Consider the following 27,365-nt stretch of genomic DNA (forward strand, 5'->3'; position numbering starts at 1 on the left):
GGGGATAAGCTGGTGTAAACACAGAATGGACATTGGCTTTGAAAGTGTTTAACACTCAGTATAAACTCATAAGAAATAACCATTTTTTAAAAAGCCAGATGGTTCACAGGGCCTCGCAACTCTTAGGCCAGTAGAATAGAAACATGATCCTATTGGCACCCTGCTGCCTGCCGCCCGGTGTGGGCTAGAGGGGTATAAAGCTAAACTGCTGTAGGTGCTGTATGTAAATATGTTGGTTTTTGTGACTCACATACTACATACATTTTTGTATTCCAAAAATTACTGGATATTCATTTTTTTATGATATGTGCCCTTTAAAATGACTCTTTCTTAATAATTTAGCTTTAATTCTACCAAATTTAGAAGGCCTAAATGACCTAAAGGCCAATTACCCATTCTCTGATAATCATGAAAACTCCCCTATCTCTAGCAATGCCCCAAACACTATGATGGAGAAGCCAGGCACAGAGTCTTCTCCAACAGTCGCTGATGCAGCATCAATAGGTAGCTCAGCGCCCCCAGCTCCAGACGCCTGCGCATCATTACCCACCCCTGAGAGAGAGCAAGGCTAATTGTGCTCTCTCTGACTCCGGCTACTGATGGCAAGCAGCATGACCTGAGATTTGAACCATCGATTCTCTGATCATAGTTGCAGCACCCTGCCTCAGTCCTCTGGACCACTCAGCCTCGAGGACTGTACTACTTTCCTGTCCACTGTGCGCTGGCAGAGAGCAGAGAGCACTCAGCGACTCTCTGAAACACGGGAGCTGTAGAGACTCATTCTGTGATGAGACGAAAACCCAACAACCTTCATGACACAGTTAACATTTCTGTAACTCAAACAGACGACAGACACCAAGAAACACTGCAGCTTTAATCACTGTCACGTTTTATCCTTTCTCAAACTCTCGTCTCGGCCTATTATTTACAGGTATTTGTGTTTTTTTCCAATAGTAATCAAAACGAAATAAACAGTCGTGATAAAAGAAAGGTCTTCCTTATGAAAGCATGAAGATGACCCTGCTGTCCTTGACATTTTCCACACAAACCCCAAAACACTGAAGCAGTACAAATAAACCAGCACTAAGTAGGAGCCTCTAAACAGGCCTCTCAGGTGGAGCAAAAAACGGCGTCAGTCAGGACTCATACAGCTGTGTAGTTACAGTACTGTCCAGAGGTCAGGCAAAAAAAAAAAAAGGGGGGGGGGTTCTTTAAGGGTGCTTTATTACAGGCAGTGGTGCTGCACAGAACCTTGAGAACCCAACAGAACCATTAGAATGGTTATAAGGGCTTTTGCACTGTGGGAAAGCTATTTGTCAAAGGTTCTGTTTAGCACTAAAAGGGTTCCTCTATTGCTTATTGCTGTTGAGTCAATAGACCCGTTTCCAGTACTGTCCACAGTAGAACCCTGTTTACTGGTGTATAGAGGACCTTCAATGGGGTTAAACATTTAATGTAAACCGTAAATGGGATAAATTAAGCCTGGTTAAACTGCAGACGGGAGTTGATGTGGAAAATTAACATATCATCATAGTCAAGCAAAAAACTTGTATCTCCAATTTTGCTCTTTTTCACTTTTTGACATATTAATATATATATATATATATATATAGCATAATAGATATATATAACATATCTATATAATATATATATATATATATTTTAGAATTTTATGATGAACAGACTAATAGAAATGCTCCAAAATTACTTTTTACATTGACTTCCATTGAAAGGTAAGGTTTTTCCCTCTCCTCTAAAGCTGACATTTTGGCATTTTGATTTTTTTATAAAAAAAATCTATTTATATATAGCTCCATTCTTTTATCAGGGGTCACTTTGGGGCAAGTCTGTTATTGTACAAGTTCTCCCTGACCTTTGCACTTTGCTGTTCCAGCCAAACAAACAGACTGGACAAACAGAATCCAGACAGCTAGACGTTAAAACCGTGTCAGCAAAAACAACCGTTTTCAAGTAAAGAATGCAATAAAATCCATGTATTTATACACTTCTACACTCTACAATCTGTCCAACAGGTGGAGTCTGCGAGCTCTCGCTGAATGTCTAAGAAGCCAAAAAGTTCTCCAGCCGGTCACAACCTTAGAAAGCTCACAGAGCGTAGAAGTGATGCTGAACTAAAGGCACAGGTCTAAAAAGGAGACGTAGTTCTACAGGCTTTCTGGTTTTTCAGAGGCCTCAGACTGGGCTAATATATAAGCTTGAAGAAGAAACAATAAAGCAATGGAAGATTAACTTCTTGAACTGATAAATCAAAGATTTCAAAGTATTTAAGTTTTTTACAAGAAATGAGTTAAAATGTTACAAATGATTTACTGGCTCAGGGGACTCAGACAGCAGGGTAGGGTCTAATCCGTCTTTCTAACAGTTTTGGCTGAAGGCACATAGCTGTGGAGGTCTAAAGGTTACAGAGCACATTTCTGCGTTAATGCATTCAGAGGCAAGATAAAAGTTGGGTTTAGGGGAGTAAAACGTTAAAAAGATTTGGCAGTATTTCTTTGCCTAATGGCCTCCACAATACATCCTGCTTTTTGCTTCAGATTTGGGAGGTCAAAACAAAGAATTCAGTGGCATACAGGACCGTTGGCTCCCTGGCGTCTCCCAGTAATAATTGAATTTCCAGCACCGTTTGGGTTCCCATGTGAAATCTTGAGCTGCAGACGTCTGCATGACAGTCTTCTGCCTTGACTTTGTTTTTGAGGCTTTTGAAGTGAAGACCAGCAGCAAATGAAGGAGAAAAGCACCACAGACATGAGACAATGACATCAAAAGAAATGATGAAAGGATGTTTTTTTAAGCAGTCTTTTTAACGACGTGGATGAAGTAACGAGGAGCTTCTCCCTGGCCAGGCTTGTGCTGCTTGAAATCACCAAATACGCTCTGCTCACACTTTCCCAGGAACGCTTCCTTCAGGAGCTCCTTGAAGCTCTCCACCCGGTGGGGGTAATACGACAAGCGGAATTTACTGCAACACAGATCATGGGTTATTACAGTCTTATTACAGTCTTATTACATGCCAATAGCTTCACAATACCAACACAGCGTCACTCTCTCTCTCAAAAAACTCCAAAACGTCAATTTACAGAATAAGCTTTCTTCCATTGAAAGAAACTTGGAAACTAAGTTGCGCGAGCCTTTAACTCTAATACAGCTTACATTCGCTGAACTTTTCTCCAGGATCATTCCTAAGCCTCCCTGTCTATGTTTCCAAGTTACTGTACCTCGTCTCTGGTGGTGTCTTCACTCCCTCCTCTTGCGGGACCTCCAGTGAGTAGTCTAGTGTGACCATGTGGGGCTTGTTATTGACCCAAAGCACTGATGTGGAGATGTCCTGTTTTAAGTCACTCTACAATACAAACAGAAGGCTTTTGAAGAAAGGTACTACACAAGTTATACAAGAATTACTTTTATGGCTCTTTTATGCTTTCACTGACCTTAAATTTTACTAAGTGCCAGATATGCAACACAAAGACAATAAGCCCATTTATCCTGAATCTTCTGAGTGCTGGCTTTAGCCAAACAGCCTTATTTTAAAAAGTGGTCTGCTTAAATATAAACATAATATAATCCTCTATATGTTTTGGAGCTTAATTCCTATTTATTTTCTAAACCTATAATTAAAAAAATGAATGTGGCATTGCTTTTGCACAAGCCACATTTATCAGTTTGTTAAAGCAGTGATTATGCTTATAAATATGCAGAAGTGTGTCTTTGTAGAGATGTAAAAAATTATAAAACATAGAAAATATCACTTAGAAAATCGCATGGGGACAGTGGTGGCTCAGCGGTTAGAGCTTCGGGTTATTGATGACAGGGTTGTGGGTTCGATACCCAGGCTCAGCAAGCTGCCACTGTTGGACCCTTGAGCAAGGCCCTTCACCCACTCTGCTCCCCACTCTGTGCTCACTGTCCACTGTGTATGTTTCACTGGTGTGTATGTATGTATGTGTGTATGTATGTGTGTGTGTGTTCACTGCACGGATGGGTTCTGTGTCTGCTAGTGGTGAATATGGTTGTCTTGTCTTAGTGTTCGGGAAAGAAAACCTACCTGGTAATAAATATTCTTCCCTTCTGGAGCTCGGCCGGTCTCCAGGATATAGTCATAATTACGGTGATCGATGATGAGGATTCCTCCAGGTTTCACCATGCTGGCGATGTTCTGCAGGGCCAGCTTCTGGTCACTCTGGTCCCCTAAGAGAGAATTAATCAGTACATCAGAACATCCAGAACTGAAACCTTAATAAACTTAAAAAGAATATCCTCACCTTTAAAGTCTGGTAAATGAGCGAATGAGTTCCCCAGGCAGATAACAGCATCAAACCCATCTGCAGGCTTCTGCACATCTTCTGTTAGTGTGAGCCAGTTAGCCTCTTCAATAACTGGGAGGAAGATGTTCGGCACAGAGTAACAATGAGATTAGCTTTACAGTAATTTCACAGATTCCTCGAGAGCTACTTCTCATGAATTAGAAGACTCTTCTTACCCCACTGGTCAAAAGCTGTCTCTTTCCTCCTCTCCCATCTCTCCTTGAGGGCATATTTCAGCATCTTATCACTGGCGTCCACGCTGACCAGCCTGAATCCCTCCTCCACCAACATGATAGAATCCACTCTGCAGAAAGGTAGGGCTTTAAAGGGGTGGTTCACTGGATAGTCAAATGTACACAGTCTCCCCCCAATAAAAACTCTCCAATAAAAAACACCAGAGCGAGGTCACTCCAGATGTGTGTCCAGATGTATTACATGTATCGCCATTGTCATATACAGAGATAGCCCAGACGCCTTTTGTGCTGTTAGGGGTGTTAGTTAGTTCAGAGTGATGTCTGCATTTGGCAGACGCTCTTCTCCAGACCGACTTACAAAAGTGCTTCACTGTTTACTCAGAAAATACCCTTAGCTAGTTTGTACAGACTAGAATCTGTGTTTGAAGACAGCGAGCGTTCGGACACCCAGGGGAAGTTCGTTCCACCACTTCGGTGCCAGAACGGAAAAAAGTCGCTCGTCTTCCATAGATCTTACAGGATGGTGGCACAAGCCAAGCCGTATTTGAAGCTGGAAGGGCTCTTGGTACTGATCGGCTTTTGACCATCAAGTACGGAGGGGCTGGTCCATTCTCGGCTCTGTAGGCCAGCGTCAGGGTTTGAATCTAATGCGAGCAGCAGCTACAGGAAGCCAGTGAAGAAAGAACGCAGCAGAGGAGAGACATGGCTGAAGTGCCGCTGCATTCTGGATCAGTTGCAGGGGCCTGATGTATTTGGTTAACCATATTGCCCCACCCCTTGGTCACACAAAGCCACACAATGAATGGACCAATAGAAATGCTCCAAAACAACTTGGAGTAAACTCTTTTTACATTGACTTCCATTGACAGGTTAGACATTTTTTCCTTCTCTTGTAAAGCTGCTATTTTTGGGAGGCAACGATAGCGACAAATTGTTTAATCAAATAATTCTGTTAGGTGTAACGCCCACCTTTATGAACTTTAAGCCATTTCTGACATTTGAGCTTATTCTTTTTTTAAACTGTACAGTTGTCATAAACTAATACCACTAAGAGAGGGTGCAGTTCATCGCCCACTTCTTCTTATGTACTTAAAAACAGTCACGCCATTGTTTCATATGTCTAGTTACACTGGAAAACTCTCCTGGGGACTTACAGGGCAGTACTCTAACATGTCAGACTTCTGTCTGACTGGGGTTGAACTGTGCAGCTGCCCTCAGGGAAAGTAGCCTGTTAAAATTCCTCAGATTCCTGTCTGAAGAATACAGGCCCTCCGTCAGGGCTCTAGCTGTCAGTCTCTGAACTGGGGATACATAACTTCAACACAACGTGTGTACCATACCACAATTCATATTTAATTAAACTTAAATATGAATATTACTTCTAGTTTACTGAGTAACACAAAAGCTGCTCTGTGCGCTTGTTAATGTGTCACCCATCAAACCCTGGATATTGAACTAGTAGGAATGTTATGGTAATGAGCAGCTGATACGAATATGAGTATAATATGTAAAATCACAGAGAGTAGGAACCAGCAGCTGTGATGATTAGAGCAAAATATACCATCTGTCCAAATGTTTGTGGACACCACTTCTAATAAATACATTCGACTACTTTAAGTTTGCACCCACTGCTGACACAATGGTATTTACCATCAAACCTGACTGAAATACTTTGTAATTACACAGAAGTACTGAAAATATAACCCCCTTGACTTGGAGAACACTGATGATGTGATGAAAAAATCAGGACACCCCATGAAAGCATATTTAAACGGCCGGACGTTTGTAAAATACCTAAACAGCTGAAGAAATGTCCTAGAACCAGGTGCAGAACATCCGCTGCAGATGTTTAGAGCATGGTTATAATAGGTTCTTAGTTCACCTTTAAGTAGCTATACCCGTGGAGGTGTTTGTTAATATGAAGATCAATTACACTATATGGACAAAAGTATTGGGACACCTGCTCATTCACTGATTTTTTAAAAAAATCAAAGGAGCTGATCCTGCTTTTGTTGGAGTAACTGTCTCTACTGTTCAGGAAAGAAGGCTTTCTACTAGATTTTGGAGAAGCATTGCTGTGAGGATTTGACTGCATTCAGCCACAGGAGTGTTAATAAGGTCAGGATGTTGGATGACCAAAACCGCACCTCACCCCCAACTCCCCAGCTTACTCCAAAAGTATTAGATGGAGCATCATGAATTGAACCACCAATGCTAAAATACCCCTCTAGCCCAGGCCTGTTTATTCTATTGGCAGTACTTCTCTACAGGAACTAGATAAGATCTGTGAGTTTGCATTTGCACATTAGTGTCAGCAATAGGTGCAAATTAAAGTAGCTGAGTGCATTCATTAGAAGGGGTGTCCACAAATATTTGGACATATGTAGTGTAATGTTTAAATATGTTAAAAAGACAAAGGTTTTCATTGGGGTGCACTTGTTTATTCACATGACTGTATCACGGAATTGCACTGGTGAATTATTAGCATGGCGTGGTTTCAGACCGGCCTGACCATAGTAATTTACTTTCCGCTGAGCTGGTCAAGACATTCATATACAAACAGTAAAAACAGGAGGACTGATTACAGGGCTGATGTATGTGCTGCCATGTGATGCAAGAAATAGCTCAAGACTACCTTCAGCACGAGTGAAAAGTCATCATCGTGTTTCTAGATTGTGCTGAAGCAGCAATCTGCGAGGAGCCTGTTCTGGCCCAGGAGCAGCTGCTGCAGGCGAGAGAACAGCAGCAGCGGAGGCTATTCTTAGTTCAGGTTAGTGTGTCAGTGTTACACTGGCTGAGAGTGGAGGGTTCAGTGGGCTAGAGTAAAGCAAAGCCTTTAAAGAATCTGTAAAGCTACAGCAGCACTGCAGCTCTCACTGCAAACACACTATATGTCCAAATGTTTGTGGACACCCCTCCTAACGAATGCATTCAGCTACTTCAACGTGCAAATGCGCACACACAGCTTGTCTAGTCCCTGTAGAGAAGTACTGCCAATAGAATAGGACTCTCTGCAGCAGGTAGACATGAACTTGCTGGCACCATGCTGTCTAATGCCAGGTGTGGGCTAGAGGGGTATAGAGCCCCTCAGCACTGAGCTGTGGAGCAGTGGAACTGTGTTCTCTGGAATGGTGATGCTCCACCCAGTACTTTTGTGATGAGTTGAGGATAAGGTGGGGTGGTGATCATCCAACCTCCTGTCCTTACTTATGCTCTTGTCGCTGAATGCAATCAAATACTCACAACAGTGCCCCAGAATCTTATAGAAAGCCTTCTTCTCTGCACAGCAGCTTGATTTCACCGTAGTGTGACACTATGGTTCATCAGTGCAATACTCAAATTATACTGTTCATATGTGCAATAATAATAGTACTGTAATTCAATTTAATATGTGTGCAATAATTGTCCATATTTATTATCACAGTTATTGCCACGATGCCAGTTTACTATATTCATATAATTTGTATTTATGTACACACACACACATATATATAACAACTGCAACTTCCCTCCTGGGATCCATAAAGTATTTTTGATTCCAATTCTGATTCTAATTCTGATTTCAGAAGAGAACAGTGAACGAGCTGGTGTCTCAATACTTTTGTCCATATAGTGTAACATTACTCGAGTTACAACTTGAGTTATGAGCTGGAGTCATGAACTTGAAACTTATCCTTTTCTGCCCCTCCAAACATGCTAGTAATCTACGGCATGTGACGACGGCTCCATTTCATTTTCTTCTCCATTAAGTCATTTTTTAAGGCAAAACTTTCTGCTTCACCAAGTTCTTACAAGAGGTCATTCCACTGTGTTAGACAGCTGTGCCTCATTAAGCTGAGGTACAGCTGATCTAAGGTTGCCACCTTTCAGAACTGAAAATAAGGGAGCCCACCATGGCTGCTCTGGGCCATGACCACCACGGGCCTGACTACAAACATTTGTAATCTAGGAAATGTGTATATATTTAAGAATAAACGTTTTCTCTTAACTAGTGTATTTATTTATTAACTATTAATGCCCATTTATAATATTCATTTTGGCTAATACTACTGAATATTAAATAAATGATAATTCACTCGACTTTAAAAACTCAACATCCTAAACAATAGTCTACTAAAATAAGCTTTATCTCCACTGACACTGTCCAGCCAAGGATGTGCCTCTTCCCTCTCACGTCTGTATTGGACATTTATAGAAATACGGAACAAAATTGGTTGAATACGGGACGCAACATTTCAGTGCCAAATAAAGGGAGATCCTGTATTTTACAGGACGGGTGGCAAACCTAAGCTGATCTCTTGTCAGTGTACTGATAAGGATTAGGAGTTTGTGGTGCTGTTGATGTACCCATCTAATGGCATGACTTAGAGGCAGCACTAGCCTCCATTCTCAATTCCTGGGTGGCTAGTGTCAGCTTCTAGGCTCTAATCAGCCATGCTCCCTTCTTCGGTGTGGCTAGTGCTAGCTTTTAGGCTCCAGTCAACCATTCGTCCTTCTCCTGTGCAGCTAGCATTGGCTTTAAGCCTTAATTCTGTTAGCTTTAAGCATCTGGTTAGCAATACCTGCTTGGTGGTTGGTGTGGCGCGACAGATAAAACCACTAGCTACCAGTGAGCTATTACACCATGTGGGAGACCAGGGTTTGATTCCCAGTCTGAGTGATTATTCTGCGCTATACCAATAAGAGTCCCTGGGCAAGACTCCTAACACTACAGTGACCCATCTGTGTAATACGAGTAACCTTGTAAGTCGCTCTGAATAAGAGTGTCAGCTAAATGCCGTAAATGTAAATGTAATTCCCCTTTCTTTGGTGTGTCTAGTGCTAGTTGGTCTCAGTTAGCCATTCTCCCGTCTCTGATGCCCCTAACATTAACGTTTATGGCCCAGGTCAGCTGTGTCAGTCTCTTCTCTGCTGCAGCCTAGCATTAGCTTTTAGTCTATTCAGCCTCACACATATTCTCCCCAAGCAGCCCTTGTGTTTAGCCTTAAAAGCCTTGGATGTATGCTACCTCTTGGGGGGCGTAAATCAATCTTTGTAAATAAAAAAATGGGTGTGCTTTTGAAAGAAGGCAGTGTTTGAGGTACATGGTTTGTTGCTTACATGTCCTGAACTCTCATTCTTACCCCACGCTGAGATAAATACAGTTTTCCCTTCTAGAACAGCTTTAACGTTAAAAATGATCTTTGAGAAGATTCGACTTCTGCAATCAGAAAACTGCACAATTTTACCTACAGCACCCCCTGTTGAGCTCAACAGTAGCGACGCTGTGTTTACATCGCTCAGTAAAAGTGCCGATACGCCACGAGGCTCTGTAAAGAGAGAGAGACCTACGGGAGGATGTTGGGGCCAACCTGGTAAAATGAGTAATTTACATTAAAAAGGTTAACATGTTAATCTCCTGCATTAACGCATTAACATTAACAGCACTGTTTATAATCCCTTTATAACAATAACAGTGGGTTAACTTCCTAACCTAGTAACTGTTAGGCCTCAGGAGGCGTGTTTAAGGATCTTACTGTAACAGTGCTGAAAGTCCTGCCTACTCACAAAGAGCCTGAACCAAAAAACAAGAAAGCCTGAGTAAGCAATTCTGTGCCAAAAAAAACTAAGCTATCCCTTAATTCCATCTCCCTCTGTTGCACAAGTACACACACACACACACACATATACTCAGGCTAAAGTAGCTTTAAAACAAATCAAACAAGATGACTGAACAGGGCCGGGTTTCTTGAAAGTAACTTAGCTCTCCTAAAGCGGATTCTTAAATGGTCGAGCGAGCACCACACTGAATGCTCTCTCTAGCAGTTAAGCAGATTTTCACACCAGGATGTTCGGGTCCAGTTTATTCGAGTGAAAATAATTCCTAAATCGCTCTAAAACTCAATGCTAATTTTGGTTGCTTGCACAAAGCAAGGTGGGAGCTACCTCAAACCCAGAAAATGTGTCTTGTTTAAGACTCCTTTCAGGATCACCTAAAATAGTTTAGTCTATTATCGTTTTTACGGCTGCAGTTTACAGAAGCTGCAGTCACAGCAGACTTTGACGAAGCACATACAGAACATGTCTGAGCTGGTTTTGCAAAACAGTGCCTGAGCCAATGCCCTGCCTAGTGACCCAATATTACACAAGCAGGGAGAGAGGGAGGTACTGCGGGGAACGAATGGCCTTTAACTGTCACGGTCAGTAAACCATTCACTCCGCCTGGCCATTTTAACAGTCTCAAATACACTGGATATGCTTGGCTCAGTCCAGGTGGCTGAGCTGCCCAGGCATTTGCAACAAAATAAGGGGGCGGAGTTTTACTTTCTGGACCTGAAAATCTCCTTCTCTTAGATGTATACACTAAATTAGGCATGCTATGATAAATAAACACTAAAATAAGAGTGTTATAATGAGTAAACACTAAAATAGGCCTGTTATGATGAGTAAACACTAAAATAAGAGTGTTGTAGTAGGTAAACACTAAAATAGGCCTGTTATAATGAGTAAACACTAAAATAAGAGTGTTATAATGAGTAAACACTAAAATAGGCCTGTTATAGCAGGTAAACACTAAAATAGGCCTGTTATAATGAGTAAACACTAAAATAGGCCTGTTATAGCAGGTAAACACTAAAATAGGCCTGTTATAATGAGTAAACACTAAAATAGGCCTGTTATAGTAAGTAAACACTAAAATAGGCCTGTTATAATGAGTAAACACTAAAATAAGAGTGTTATAATGAGTAAACACTAAAATAAGAGTGTTATAATGAGTAAACACTAAAATAGGCCTGTTATAGTAAGTAAACACTAAAATAGGCCAGTTATAATGAGTAAACACTAAGATAGGTCTGTTATAATGAGTAAACACTAAAATAGGTCTGTTATAATGAGTAAACACTAAAATAGGCCTGTTATAATGAGTAAACACTAAGATAGGTCTGTTATAGTAAGTAAACACTAAAATAGGCCTGTTATAATGAGTAAACACTAAAATAAGAGTTATAATGAGTAAACACTAAAATAGGCCTGTTATAGAAAGTAAACACTAAAATAGGCCTGTTATAATGAGTAAACACCAAAATAGGCCTGTTATAGTAGGTAAACACTAAAATAGACCTGTTATAGCAGGTAAACACTAAAATAAGAGTGTTATAGAAAGTAAACACTAAAATAGGCCTGTTATAATGAGTAAACACTAAAATAGGCTGTTATAATGAGTAAACACTAAAATAGGCCTGTTATAATGAGTAAACACTAAAATAAGAGTGTTATAATGAGTAAACACTAAAATAAGAGTGTTATAATGAGTAAACACTAAAATAGGCCTGTTATAGTAAGTAAACACTAAAATAGGCCTGTTATAATGAGTAAACACTAAGATAGGTCTGTTATAATGAGTAAACACTAAAATAGGTCTGTTATAATGAGTAAACACTAAAATAGGCCTGTTATAATGAGTAAACACTAAGATAGGTCTGTTATAGTAAGTAAACACTAAAATAGGCCTGTTATAATTAATAAACACTAAAATAAGAGTTATAATGAGTAAACACTAAAATAGGCCTGTTATAGAAAGTAAACACTAAAATAGGCCTGTTATAATGAGTAAACACCAAAATAGGCCTGTTATAGTAGGTAAACACTAAAATAGACCTGTTATAGCAGGTAAACACTAAAATAAGAGTGTTATAGAAAGTAAACACTAAAATAGGCCTGTTATAATAAGTAAACACTAAAATAGGCTGTTATAATGAGTAAACACTAAAATAGGCCTGTTATAATGAGTAAACACTAAAATAGGCCTGTTATAATAAATAAACACTAAAATAGGCTGTTATAATGAGTAAGCACTAAAATAGGCCTGTTATAATGAGTAAACACTAAAATAGGCCTGTTATAGTAGGTAAACACTAAAATAGGCCTGTAATAATGAGTAAACACTAAAATAGGCCTGTTATAATGAGTAACCACTAAAATAGACCTGTTATAGTAGGTAAACACTAAAATAGGCCTGTTATAGTAGGTAAACACTAAAATAATAGTGTTATAGTAAGTAAACACTAAAATAGGTCTGTTATAATAAGTAAATACTAAAATAGACCTGTTATGAGTAAACACTAAAATAGACCTGTTATAGTAGGTAAACACTAAAATAGGCCTGTTATAGTAAGTAAACACTAAAATAGGTCTGTTATAGAAAATAAACACTAAAATAGGCCTGTTATAATGAGTAAACACTAAAATAGGCCTGTTATAATGAGTAAACACTAAAATAGGCCTGTCATAGTAGGTAAACACTAAAATAGGCCTGTTATAATGAGTAAACACTTAAATAGGCCTGTTATAGTAGGTAAACACTAAAATAGGCCTGTTATAGTAGGTAAACACTAAAATAGGCCTGTTATAATGAGTAAACACTAAAATAGGCCTGTTATAGTAGGTAAACACTAAAATAGACCTGTTATAGTAGGTAAACACTAAAATAGGCCTGTTATAATGAGTAAACACTAAAATAGACCTGTTATAATGAGTAAACACTAAAATAGACCTGTTATAGTAGGTAAACACTAAAATAGGTCTGTTATAGTAGGTAAACACTAAAATAAGAGTGTTATAGTAAGTAAACACTAAAATAGGTCTGTTATAATGAGTAAATACTACAATAGACCTGTTATAATGAGTAAACACTAAAATAGGCCTGTTATAGTAGGTAAACACTAAGATAGGTCTGTTATAGTAAGTAAACACTAAAATAGGCCCGTTATAATGAGTAAACACTAAGATAGGTCTGTTATAGTAAGTAAACACTAAAATAGGCCTGTTATAATGAGTAAACACTAAGATAGGTCTGTTATAGTAAGTAAACACTAAAATAGGCCTGTTATAATGAGTAAACACTAAGATAGGTCTGTTATAGAAAGTAAACACTAAAATAGGCCTGTTATAATGAGTAAACACTAAAATAGGCCTGTTATAGAAAGTAAACACTAAAATAGGCCTGTTATAATGAGTAAACACTAAAATAGGCCTGTTATAGTAGGTAAACACTAAAATAGACCTGTTATAATGAGTAAACACTAAAATAGGCCTGTTATAATGAGTAAACACTAAAATAGGCCTGTCATAGTAGGTAAACACTAAAATAGGCCTGTTATAATGAGTAAACACTAAAATAGACCTGTTATAGTAGGTAAACACTAAAATAGGCCTGTTATAATGAGTAAACACTAAAATAGACCTGTTATAATGAGTAAACACTAAAATAGGCCTGTTATAGTAGGTAAACACTAAAATAGGCCTGTTATAGTAAGTAAACACTAAAATAGGTCTGTTATAGAAAATAAACACTAAAATAGGCCTGTTATAATGAGTAAACACTAAAATAGGTCTGTTATAGAAAATAAACACTAAAATTGGCCTGTTATGAGTAAACACTAAAATAGGCCTGTTATAATGAGTAAACACTAAAATAAGAGTGTTATAGTAAGTGAACACTAAAATAGGCCTGTTATAATGAGTAAACACTAAAATAAGAGTGTTATAGTAAGTAAACACTAAAATAGGTCTGTTATAGAAAATAAACACTAAAATTGGCCTGTTATAATGAGTAAACACTAAAATAGGCCTGTTATAATGAGTAAACACTAAGATAGGTCTGTTATAGTAAGTAGACACTAAAATAGGCCTGTTATAATGAGTAAACACTAAAATAAGAGTGTTATAATGAGTAAACACTAAAATAGGCCTGTTATAATGAGTAAACACTAAGATAGGTCTGTTATAGTAAGTAAACACTAAAATAGGCCTGTTATAATGCGTAAACACAAAAATAGGCCTGTTATAATGAGTAAACACTAAAATAAGAGTGTTATAGTAAGTGAACACTAAAATAGGCCTGTTATAATGAGTAAACACTAAGATAGGTCTGTTATAGTAAGTAAACACTAAAATAGGCCTGTTATAATGAGTAAACACTAAGATAGGCCTGTTATAATGAGTAAACACTAAAATAGGCCTGTTATAATGAGTAAACACTAAGATAGGTCTGTTATAATGAGTAAACACTAAGATAGGCCTGTTATAATGAGTAAAGACTAAAATAGGTCTGTTATAATGAGTAAACACTAAAATAGGTCTGTTATAATGAGTAAACACTAAAATAGGTCTGTTATAATGAGTAAACACTAAAATAGGCCTGTTATAATGAGTAAACACTAAAATAAGAGTGTTATAGTAAGTAAACACTAAAATAGGCCTGTTATAATGAGTAAACACTAAGATAGGCCTGTTATAATGAGTAAACACTAAAATAGGCCTGTTATAATGAGTAAACACTAAGATAGGTCTGTTATAGTAAGTAAACACTAAAATAGGCCTGTTATAATGAGTAAACACAAAAATAGGTCTGTTATAATGAGTAAACACTAAAATAGGTCTGTTATAGTGAGTAAACACTAAAATAGGCCTGTTATAATGAGTAAACACTAAGATAGGTCTGTTATAGTAAGTAAACACTAAAATAGGCCTGTTATAATGAGTAAACACAAAAATAGGTCTGTTATAATGAGTAAACACTAAAATAGGTCTGTTATAGTAAGTAAACACTAAAATAGGCCTGTTATAATGAGTAAACACTAAAATAGGCCTGTTATAATGAGTAAACACTAAGATAGGTCTGTTATAGTAAGTAAACACTAAAATAGGCCTGTTATAATGAGTAAACACTAAAATAGGTCTGTTATAATGAATAAACACTAAGATAGGCCTGTTATAATGAGTAAACACTAAAATAGGCCTGTTATAATGAGTAAACACTAAGATAGGCCTGTTATAATGAGTAAACACTAAGATAGGCCTGTTATAATGAGTAAACACTAAAATAGGTCTGTTATAATGAGTAAACACTAAGATAGGCCTGTTATAATGAGTAAACACTAAAATAGGCCTGTTATAATGAGTAAACACTAAAATAGGCCTGTTATAATGAGTAAACTCTAAGATAGGCCTGTTATAATGAGTAAACACTAAAATAGGTCTGTTATAATGAGTAAACACTAAGATAGGCCTGTTATAATGAGTAAACACTAAAATAGGTCTGTTATAATGAGTAAACACTAAAATAGGCCTGTTATAATGAGTAAACACTAAGATAGGCCTGTTATAATGAGTAAACACTAAGATAGGCCTGTTATAATGAGTAAACACTAAAATAGGTCTGTTATAATGAGTAAACACTAAAATAGGTCTGTTATAATGAGTAAACACTAAAATAGGTCTGTTATAATGAGTAAACACTAAAATAGGCCTGTTATAATGAGTAAACACTAAGATAGGCCTGTTATAATGAGTAAACACTAAAATAGGCCTGTTATAATGAGTAAACACTAAGATAGGCCTGTTATAATGAGTAAACACTAAAATAGGCCTGTTATAATGAGTAAACACTAAGATAGGTCTGTTATAATGAGTAAACACTAAGATAGGCCTGTTATAATGAGTAAACACTAAAATAGGTCTGTTATAATGAGTAAACACTAAAATAGGTCTGTTATAATGAGTAAACACTAAAATAGGTCTGTTATAATGAGTAAACACTAAAATAGGCCTGTTATAATGAGTAAACACTAAGATAGGCCTGTTATAATGAGTAAACACTAAGATAGGCCTGTTATAATGAGTAAACACTAAAATAGGTCTGTTATAATGAGTAAACACTAAAATAGGTCTGTTATAATGAGTAAACACTAAAATAGGCCTGTTATAATGAGTAAACACTAAGATAGGCCTGTTATAATGAGTAAACACTAAAATAGGTCTGTTATAATGAGTAAACACTAAAATAGGTCTGTTATAATGAGTAAACACTAAAATAGGCCTGTTATAATGAGTAAACACTAAGATAGGCCTGTTATAATGAGTAAACACTAAGATAGGCCTGTTATAATGAGTAAACACTAAAATAGGTCTGTTATAATGAGTAAACACTAAAATAGGCCTGTTATAATGAGTAAACACTAAAATAGGCCTGTTATAATGAGTAAACACTAAAATAGGCCTGTTATAATGAGTAAACACTAAAATAGGTCTGTTATAATGAGTAAACACTAAAATAGGCCTGTTATAATGAGTAAACACTAAAATAGGCCTGTTATAATGAGTAAACACTAAAATAAGAGTGTTATAATGAGTAAACACTAAAATAGGCCTGTTATAATGAGTAAACACTAAAATAGGTCTGTTATAATGAGTAAACACTAAAATAGGCCTGTTATAATGAGTAAACACTAAAATAGGTCTGTTATAATGAGTAAACACTAAAATAGGTCTGTTATAATGAGTAAACACTAAAATAAGAGTGTTATAATGAGTAAACACTAAAATAGGCCTGTTATAATGAGTAAACACTAAAATAGGTCTGTTATAATGAGTAAACACTAAAATAGGCCTGTTATAATGAGTAAACACTAAAATAGGCCTGTTATAATGAGTAAACACTAAAATAGGCCTGTTATAATGAGTAAACACTAAAATAGGCCTGTCATAGGTAAACACTAAAATAGGTCTGTTATAATGAGTAAACACTAAAATAGGCCTGTTATAATGAGTAAACACTAAAATAGGTCTGTTATAATGAGTAAACTCTAAAATAGGCCTGTTATAATGAGTAAACACTAAAATAGGCCTGTTATAATGAGTAAACACTAAAATAAGAGTGTTATAATGAGTAAACACTAAAATAGGCCTGTTATAATGAGTAAACACTAAAATAGGTCTGTTATAATGAGTAAACACTAAAATAGGTCTGTTATAATGAGTAAACACTAAAATAGGCCTGTTATAATGAGTAAACACTAAAATAGGTCTGTTATAATGAGTAAACACTAAAATAGGCCTGTTATAATGAGTAAACACTAAAATAGGTCTGTTATAATGAGTAAACACTAAAATAGGTCTGTTATAATGAGTAAACACTAAAATAGGCCTGTTATAATGAGTAAACACTAAAATAGGTCTGTTATAATGAGTAAACACTAAAATAGGCCTGTTATAATGAGTAAACACTAAAATAGGTCTGTTATAATGAGTAAACACTAAAATAAGAGTGTTATAATGAGTAAACACTAAAATAGGCCTGTTATAATGAGTAAACACTAAAATAGGTCTGTTATAATGAGTAAACACTAAAATAGGCCTGTTATAATGAGTAAACACTAAAATAGGCCTGTTATAATGAGTAAACACTAAAATAGGCCTGTTATAATGAGTAAACACTAAAATAGGCCTGTTATAGTAGGTAAACACTAAAATAGACCTGTTGAAGCTGCAGTATTAGAGCAGGTTAACAGTACAGTAGGAGAGTCTGATCAATCAATCAATCAGATCAGGGATCATCAGTGTTAAAGCAGGAACTGCTCTCTTGCTGAAGAGGAGTGTGTGTGTGTGTGTGTGTGTGTGTGTGTGTGGTGTCCTACCCTGTGCCGCAGGCCACATCCAGCACCTGGAGGCAGTTGTGCTGTCTGAGCAGCCCCGCCAGCCAGCTCCTGTACTCGTCTGTCCTCCTCCGGGTGTCTCCGATATACAGCTGCCACACTTTAGCCGCTTTCCCGTCCGCGTACTGGTCCGGCAGGCCCACTGCGGCCACCCCGAGCGAGCGGGTCCGGTACACACTGTCCACCATGCTCAAACACGAGTGTGTGTGTGTGTGTAAGGGTGTGTGTGTGTGTGTGTAATTGTCTGGTGCAGCGGTCTGTTTGATCTGTCGTCTGTCCTGCTTGTTGTCCACGCGCAGAGCTCCGCTGATGTATTTATGGTTCAGCGATACTGAAAGGAAAACTTTCAGCCAATGAAATGCGAGAGCTTGATCACGCCTACGTTTTGATTGGTGGACAAGATCGGTGACGTTTCCATGTGTCTGCGAGTGTGGATTTCATCAGATTTCCAGACGGTGTGTGTGTGTGTGTGTGTGTGTGTGTGTGTGTCTGTGTCTGTGTGTGTGTCTGTGTGTGTCTGTGTGTGTCTGTGTCTGTGTTTGTGTGTGTGTGTGTGTGTGTGTGTGTGTGTGTGTCTGTGTCTGTGTCTGTGTCTGTGTCTGTGTGTGTGTGTGTGTGTGTGTGTGTGTCTCACATTTCCAGCTTAAGGAGTGTTAGAGTAAGCAAACGTGGACAAAAGTATTGGGACACCTGCTCATTCCTTGTCTGTACTGTCTGTACTGTCCAGGGAAGAACATTTTCTACTAGATTTTGGAACATTGCTGGATTTGATTGCATTCAGCGACAAGAATGTAGGTGAGATCTGAATATTGGATACTCACCACCCTACCTCATCCCAAAAGTACCATTCATGCCATCCATAATAAGTCAAATAGGTTGTCCAGTGATTGCAAGTGGGTGTTGTGTATAAAGGCAGTTTATAAAGGAAATCTCTAACATCAAGGCCTACTTCACAAAATGTTGATGAATGTATGGTATGATGCTTTAGAGAATCTTAACAATATTTAAGGGGTGAGATGGGGCCTCCATGGATCACATCCATGAGCTTTGGGTGCCCCGGACACTGTGGACAGTTCACTGGTTGCTCTACCTTGGTATTGACCACTGCGTAATGGGAACACCCCACAAGACCTGCCAGATGTTTTGGAGATCTTCTGACCCAGTCGTCTAGCCGTCACAGTCTGACTCTTGTCAAAGTGGCTAAGATCCTTACGCTTGCATAATAATAATAATAATAATAATAATAATAATAATCATAATAATAATAATAATCATACAAAACTCATTTATATTAATATGAGTATGCAATGCCCTCTAATATTTAGCCCATGTTTGTAGTTGGTGAATGTGTACAGGTAGAACTTGTCCACCTAATTTGTGCTGCATATGAGTGCTGTCACCTCCTCCTCTTGTGATTGGTGCTCTCCTGTCTGAAAGGAAGGCGAGGTGAAGCTGGAGCAACTCTGTGAGGTGAAACAGCTGGTAGCCAGAGCAAGGGAACACAGAGTGACGTGCTGATATCAGTGGAGGCAACGTTTGCCCTGTTAGTTTACTCACAGTAAGAGGACACCAGAAGCCTATTCAAACAACCACTGCCGTGCTTTTCTCCAGTGAGCTTCTTCTTCTTGAGCTAAACTCCTAAAAATAAAGGTTGCGTAATACTTTTCTTTGAGCAGTGCCACAGAAGAACCCCCTTTGGAGTGTGAAAAACCTTTAAACTGGTAACGAACCTGTACATGAAGCTAGACATTTCATAGGTTCTTCAGCGCTACCACTACGGCCCGGGATCTCGAGTATGAACCCTAAGCCATGCCGCTTTGCCATCAGCAGCCGGAGTCTGAGAGAGCACAATAGCCCGTGCTCTCTCCGGGTGAGTAGATGGTGCTCTCTCTCCTTATCACTCTAAAGGGATGTTGGCCAGCACAGGCGTCTGTTAGCTGGTGCTGTGGAGCTGGGGACCCGGCGCTTTCCTCCAAGCACGTTACATTAGGTGGCAGCTGGCTTTGCATGTATCTGAGGAGACGTGTGATAGGTCCTTACCCCCCCTAGTGTCGGGAGTAGACACTAGAATTGTTAAAAATGGCTAAAATTAGAAAAGTGAAAAAATACGACAAGCAAATATAAATAAATAAATAAATAAATAAATAAATAAAATGTTCTTTGCACTTAGACATTTTACCAACATGGTTCTTTATGGAACCAAAAGTGGTTCCTCTCTGGCATCACTCAAATAACCATTTGAAGCTCCTTTATTTTTAAGTCGACACTAAAAAATAAAGATTCAAGCCCTAAATGGTTCTCGGTTGGAATATATACGGTTCTAGGGAAAACCTTTGAGCTGGTAAAGAACCTTTACATTTTGTGGAAGTTCCTTCATCTTTAAAAGGTTCTCATTTGTCTTCCACAGAAATTTTATTTAGGAAACCAAAAGTGGTTCCAGAGCCTGCCCTGCTTTTCTTATTATATGCCACATCACTTGCTGCTCTGCTGGTTGAGTCATTATGAGATTAGTCAAGGTGACTTGGCATATTTCATCATGACTGACTAGCTGAAGCCTATTGAATACAACACTGAAGGGCATGGCTACTGCCAGTTCAGTTCATGTCTGGTCATGTCATGGTCCTCCTTCTTCGCATTTCCAGAGCCTCTGTCTGGGTTCCGGTATTGCGCTGATGATCTCCCTGGAGAAGACTGTAACACCCTCACAGTGAGAACACAGCAAAGAGCTGGCTTTGCCCTTGACCCGCATTCCTCCTCAGTAATCTGCTTTTTCTCCCTCCTCAGCTGCTCCCCGACTCTCTGTGACCTCGTTGACTCCAGTGGGAGCACAAAGTCTGACCACACATCACACTGTGCAGAGCTGCTGGTCACATGACTGTGAATTCTGATTAAAAAACTGTGACAGTGCAATATGGTCATTTTAGGAATCATTTACAAATCAAATAATTACAATAATCTATTCAATTAAATGCATTGTTGGTAAAACGCAGATTCATAAACAACAAAACATAATTAATAAAACAAATATTATACAAGGTGTGCCTCAAGGGTCAGCAATTGGTTCTTTTCTATTTCTTATTTTCTTGCTTCCAAATTGGACCAGTTTTTATTTATTTTTATTTCTATTTAATTTATTTTTATGCAGACGACCTTTAGTTATACCTAAGGGCCGGCTCCCTCGCTCTTTCCAGTAATCCTGAAGGAGGAACATGTGTTTCTGATCTCAACACCTGGATTATCCTTATTTTTCTTATATATATATATATATATATATATATATATATATATATATATATATATATATATATATATAAGTGTGTGTGTCATGGAGTAAGCAAGCGAACAGTCACATGAAATGGCAAGCATAGGAATCTGAGCCACCAAACTGGCTAGATGACTGGGTCAGCACATCTCCAAACATCAAGCAGGTCTTATGCTTTTTTTCTGGAATGCAGGATGACCAGTGAACCAGCAAGACTTGCTTTAAATTGCCACCAAAACCTCCTGTGTAGTCTCTCTAAGGCCTGTCTAACTGCTAAGGCTTGTGTGAGTTTCCACTGGTTTCGCACAGTCACAACTACAACACTGCGTTTGATAGTAGTTACTAAATTACACATCGTAATTACTGAATAATGAGTCATAGGATTAATAACTCAGTAAGTAATCTGCAGAAATAAGTCCACGTGACTTATGAGGCTTTCCTGTCTGTCAGCTGTACACATAGTGTGAAGTATATAAAACACACACCCCAAAGACAAGCCGGTTAGGAAGCAAAAGCAGTGCCGCGCCCTGTAATGAACACAAACAGCTGATATAGTAAACGAGTTTCTGTTCATTCTGGTCTCGGAGGCCTTGGGACGTGTACGCTCTGTTTGTGATGCCTCCTCTGACCTTGAGGGCCGGATGGGATCTCATATACACACTGGCCCAATCTGCACCTGCCCTACACCGAGAGCTCCCAGATAGGCCAAACAGAGCTGACCTTTGTCCTCTTTTCCCAACCGAGGCGACCACAGGGTCGCTGAAGTTGAGTGTTGATGTGCTGTGGAAGATTGATAAGTGTTATCTTTCTGCTAAACTCAGTGAGACACAGCACCACAGACAAGCATGTTTTGAGGCTTGGCGTGTCAATGAATAACAGAATAAGTAAGACTTATCCAAATATATACTTATACTCATATATACTTATACTCATATATACTCATATATACTTATACTTATATATACTCATTAAATATATACTCATTAAATATATACTCATATGTACTCATTAAATATATACTCATATATACTCATTAAATATATACTCATATGTACTCATTAAATATATACTTATAAATACTCATTAAATATATACTCATATGTACTCATTAAATATATACTTATATATACTCATTAAATATATACTCATATATACTCATTAAATATATACTCATATGTACTCATTAAATATATACTTATATATACTCATTAAATATATACTCATATGTACTCATTAAATATATACTCATATATACTCATTATATATATACTCATATATACTCATTAAATATATACTTATATATACTCATTATATATATACTCATTCAAATATACTTATTCACATATACTCATACTCAGAAATTCAAAATATATTCACATATATTATTAAACATATACTCATACTAATATATACTCATTAATGTATACTTATTATACTGATTAAGAATAAACCCATATACTCATATTGTACTTATTTAGTCCTTAAATATATACTTATATTATACTCATATATACTCATCTACTTCATTTAAACTCATTAAAACTACTCATATACGTATTTATACTCCTTTTTCATATTGTAGTATCATATATATTCATAAAAACTATACTCATATATACTCATAATCATTAAAATAAAATAAAAATTATCCTCATATTCATTAATATTGTTATGTTCATTATATGCCCTCCTTTCTGCAGAAACAGCCTCTGCTCATCTGGGAAGATGGCATTGGTCCTAGACCCAAATGCCTCTTCAGCTCATCCCAAAGCTGATTTGGAACTGTGTTCTTTGGAGTGATAGAGCTCCACACTAGTCATTGGAACACTGCTGTGAAAGTTGATTGCGTTCAGACACAAGAGCATAAGACAGGTCAAGTACTGCAACTCAGTTCCATCACCCTCATCTAGGTCCATCACTACAGTGAACACAGTTCCACTGCTCCAGAGCCCAGTGCTGGGGGGCTTTATACCCCTGTAGGGGACATTTGACATCGGGCACCATAATCTTAGAGTCCTGTTCTATTGGCAATGCCTCTTCTATATGCAGACGAAACCAGCTGTGTTTAGTTAAACCCCTCTGTCAGCAAAGCGTTTTCTCAGAGGTGTCCGGATACTTTTGGATATGTGGTGTATTTTCTTAATGATATTTTGGGGATGAACCTGCCCATATGTCATTTGCAATCGTTTATTGGTTTCTGTGACCTTCACTCTTTAAAATGCACAACATGGACAACCGCGGTCTGACCACTGATGTTGGGTCGAAGGTTAAAAGAAGATAGCTGGGTGCTGGTTGTGCGGTTTGTGGTCACGAGAAAGGCTACAGAACTTGTATAATGACCCCTACATACAGCTGGAACTTACCTGGAAAGTCATATAGCGCACACCCACACACACACACACACACACACACACTGAACGGTTTTCATTACAACATCTTGACACTATCTTGATGGACTGCCACACAGACAGCAATCGACCACCATACACACACTTTAGCGAGAGGTCAGGGTGTCACAGAAACAAACAGCTCATCAGAAACGTGAATAGCAGGCAAGGGTGCACAGCCAGCATTGTGAAGTGCTATTGTAACACTTGCCCTGTGAATATACAGCAGTCAGCTGTGCTTACTGATCCTTTTGCTACCTCAGTGCACATGGTGTTGGTGACTATTCTGTATTTTCTTTTATTGACCAATAAGGAGGATTCACTCTCATTCATTGATGACTATTGTTATTATTGAAACAGCATTAATGTCCCCAGGTCAAACTGACCCATGGTTAGCCATGTTTAACCATCTAAAAGTATATTTCTCTTCATAAACATCATCTTTAGCTCAATTACTATGAATATCATCATGGTTTACTGATGATCATTCCCATAAACACGCCAAACCAAAGTTCTCACAAAGCAGCTTGGGGTCAGAGCCTCTTTTGAGCAAGGAAAACCGCCAGAGGAACCTTCAGAGGAACCAATACTCCTCTGGTCGACACCGGATGTGAGTGAGTGTAGGACACAGGCTCAAGCATTCATGTGAAAGTCCATGCAGATTAAGCAGTCATATATTCATGGCTGTTCAGAATCTAGTGAGGAAATGCAAAGATCCAGAGCAGGACAGCAGGGTAGTGGAGAGCCAGGTCAGGCAACCTGAGGCAGAACAGTGGGAACAGGGCATCTTGATGCATGGGAAAAAGATATGCAGGAAAAATAAAGGGAACGCAGAAAGGAAGGACAAACGAAGGGGTTAGGAGGACTTGCAGCAGCGAGCAGAGAGCAGTGGGCAGCTCAGGACATGGGGGAGAGGGAAGAAAGGGTAAGGAAGATATATAAGCTGTGGCCTCCTTCTCAGCAGCCTGTTGGTCACGCAGATGGAACAGTCTAACCAGGTTATGTGCTGACGTCACTGGAAAGGCCTTTTGCAATTTCGGCACATGTATATATATAACATTTGCTCTGGAGGCTTCATTTTCTGCCATTTCTGTGGTTGTGCATAGAGAACTGTGGGTAATCAGTTGCATCCTCCAGTTGCATCCTTTGTAACAGCTAAGTGAGGTCTTCTTAGCCTGCCTCGGGTTTGGAAGGCAGCTAGTGTCTGGTGTGGAGCCTGTATTGGAAGTAGTTTGGAAAGGCAGTGGAACAGAACAGTGGTAATATGTAGGCAGACTACGACAGCATGGAAAACAGTAGTCTGTAATGGAGCATTGACTGAAATCTTTAGTTTATTTCATGCTCTCAAACATTATTTAAAATAATTTTCTGTATTTTAAAACTTTGAAACGGATCAGTTTGATGTGGAATGTAACAGGAGGGTTAAAAAAGTGAGGTGGTTGGGTGGGCTCTTTCGTTCTGTAACATGTCGGCTAGTTCTTGTATTACATCATGTTGTTAATTTTCAATAGCTCTGTTTCCATCAGCTGTCAGTCAAAACCATGTAAAAGGTCCCACATAGCCATGAAATGCTGGTTTGTTTATTGGGTTTATTTGTTTGTTCATTAAGTTGTGAGCTGCTTTCATTTCATTAACTTCATGTTTTTGACAGCTTAACCATCTTGACTCTTTTCTTTATTATTTATTATTTTATTCCATTACAATAATTCAGGCAACATTTAAACGACCAAAAGTGGGGTAGCGACTAATCTTTAGTAACTAAACATGTACCCATTTACACATATTTAAATAAGATTATGACAGATTTGTACTTTCTTCAGTATCAATTCATATCATTCATAATTCTTCTACTTCTACTTAAATACACACTCTTAAAACAGATCAATAGAACCGATATTTGGTTCCCTAAAAGTTTGAAAAGGAGATTTGTGAATGTGAAAAACTTAACATAACCCATATATAATACGCTTCTAATTGTTTTTATTAGTTCCTGTGAAAGTTCTTTACATTCTAAAAACTCTCACATTCTTAGCATTTTCCTCTTATTATTATTATTATTTAGTAAACAATCTATAGTACCACTTATCCATTCAAACATTTATTTGAGTGTTCACAGGTTTTCATATAACCATAGTCTTTATTAGGCCTCTGGACCCATTTTTTAAAGGGCTACACTTACAAGAGTTGTTCCCTAAAAACCACTGAAAGATTTTAGTGGTTCTTTTATGGCATCACGCAGAGAGACATTTCTGTCAGCATCAAAAGTGAATTGTTAGAAAAAACATCTACATTTTATTTAGTTATAATATTAATAATTAACATCAAAAAGAGAAGAACAGAGTCAAACAGGCTTCAGTTGCTGTGCTGATGAATTCTGGATGGACCACTGCAATTCCTCAGAGCTGCCACTTCAGTCTGTAATCTTTTACTGCAGTAATCACCTCAGAGTAACACTACTGTAAATTGTTTATGAGTTCATGCTACTCTACACACATCTGGCGAACTCTCAGTTGATTTTGGTGAGAGAGCAGGACCCCTAGTGGACAATCTGAGTAAACTCTGAAAGGAAAGACACAAATGCCAATGTTAAAAATCTTAAATCCCCTAAAATGACAGAATCCTTTAAATAATAAAATACATAAATGCACAGAAAATGTATAGTTACATTATACCTTAATTCAATCTTTTATTTTAACTAAGTTCTGTTGTTTTGACACCAGAATACTGAACCTGACACAAAACATAGTGAGGTTAAATAACGAACATGAGCTTTAATATGAGGATATTTACACCTCATCTATAAATCTATAGCTGAGTGTTTGGGTTAGGGGGGTTTGAGGCTTGGCTGCGTGTTATAGCATCATGAATTCCTGCATGAGAGGATCTAGATGTAGCATTTCCATCTGGAGTTCTGTTCATGGCGGTGAACATTTGGTGTTGGTGTTGTATATCCTACAATGCAATGATACAAGAACCTGCCAGTGGGCCTATTAGACAACCTTGAAACCATGACTGCAGAAAATCTGATCAAGACCTGGCAGCTACAGAGCTGTGTTGGGCAGTCTGTGATGCTGTTTAACGCACTTGACAGTTTCTCAGCAGCAGTAAGTGTGTTTTTGCCTGTAAACACTATATAACATTAGAAGATGCCTAGCTTGCAGGCTATGATGATTGAGTCACGCTGAAAGAGCTGCACTGCCCGACGAGCAGCCCAAATAAGAGTGTGGAGTAGAACTGCAGTGAACAGTCTGCTATTTTAAAAGACAGGGTAGGTCAAGCCAGATCTCCGGGTTGACCCCTGAGCTACACTCTTAAAAAAAGCTGCATCAGAAGGGTACTTGGTGAGTGATGCCATGGAAGAAGAACCACTTTTGGCTCCATCAAGTACTGTGTTTGTAATTGTAGTTATTTTGGTTGTGGGTCAAGTGAAGGTCATTCACGCTCCCACATCTCTATTACAAATGTGGTTCTTTATGGATCCAAAAGAGGTTCTTCCACGGCATCCCTCAAAGAACCATTTGAAGCTCCTTTATTTGTAAGAGTGTAGGAATTAATGACACGACTGTTTCTATTTCAGTAAGAAACATGATGGGCTTTCTGAGTGCCAGTGGTCAAGCAAGAGCCAGAAGAAAGTGCATAGCTTGGTCTGTAAAAGGTCATTACAGCCACGTCCTTCAGTAACTTTTAGAACATCGTAAGGATTACTATTCAGTAATTACATGGAC

General features: G+C 38.2%; 1 protein-coding gene across 1 annotated transcript; it reads right to left on the bottom strand.

The window, feature by feature from the left end:
* Positions 1-855: 855 nt before the first annotated feature.
* On the bottom strand, positions 856-18,265 carry gnmt (glycine N-methyltransferase). Its single transcript, XM_072690269.1, has 6 exons — positions 17,974-18,265; positions 4,499-4,626; positions 4,281-4,394; positions 4,064-4,206; positions 3,237-3,361; positions 856-2,980 (listed from the first exon to the last, which is right to left on the bottom strand). The coding sequence occupies exons 1-6, from the start codon at positions 18,177-18,179 to the stop codon at positions 2,809-2,811; spliced, it is 888 nt and encodes a 295-aa protein (XP_072546370.1). The 5' UTR covers positions 18,180-18,265; the 3' UTR covers positions 856-2,808.
* Positions 18,266-27,365: the final 9,100 nt, after the last annotated feature.

The sequence above is a fragment of the Salminus brasiliensis genome, chromosome 10, assembly GCF_030463535.1.
Source record: "Salminus brasiliensis chromosome 10, fSalBra1.hap2, whole genome shotgun sequence".
Lineage (NCBI taxonomy): Eukaryota > Metazoa > Chordata > Actinopteri > Characiformes > Bryconidae > Salminus > Salminus brasiliensis.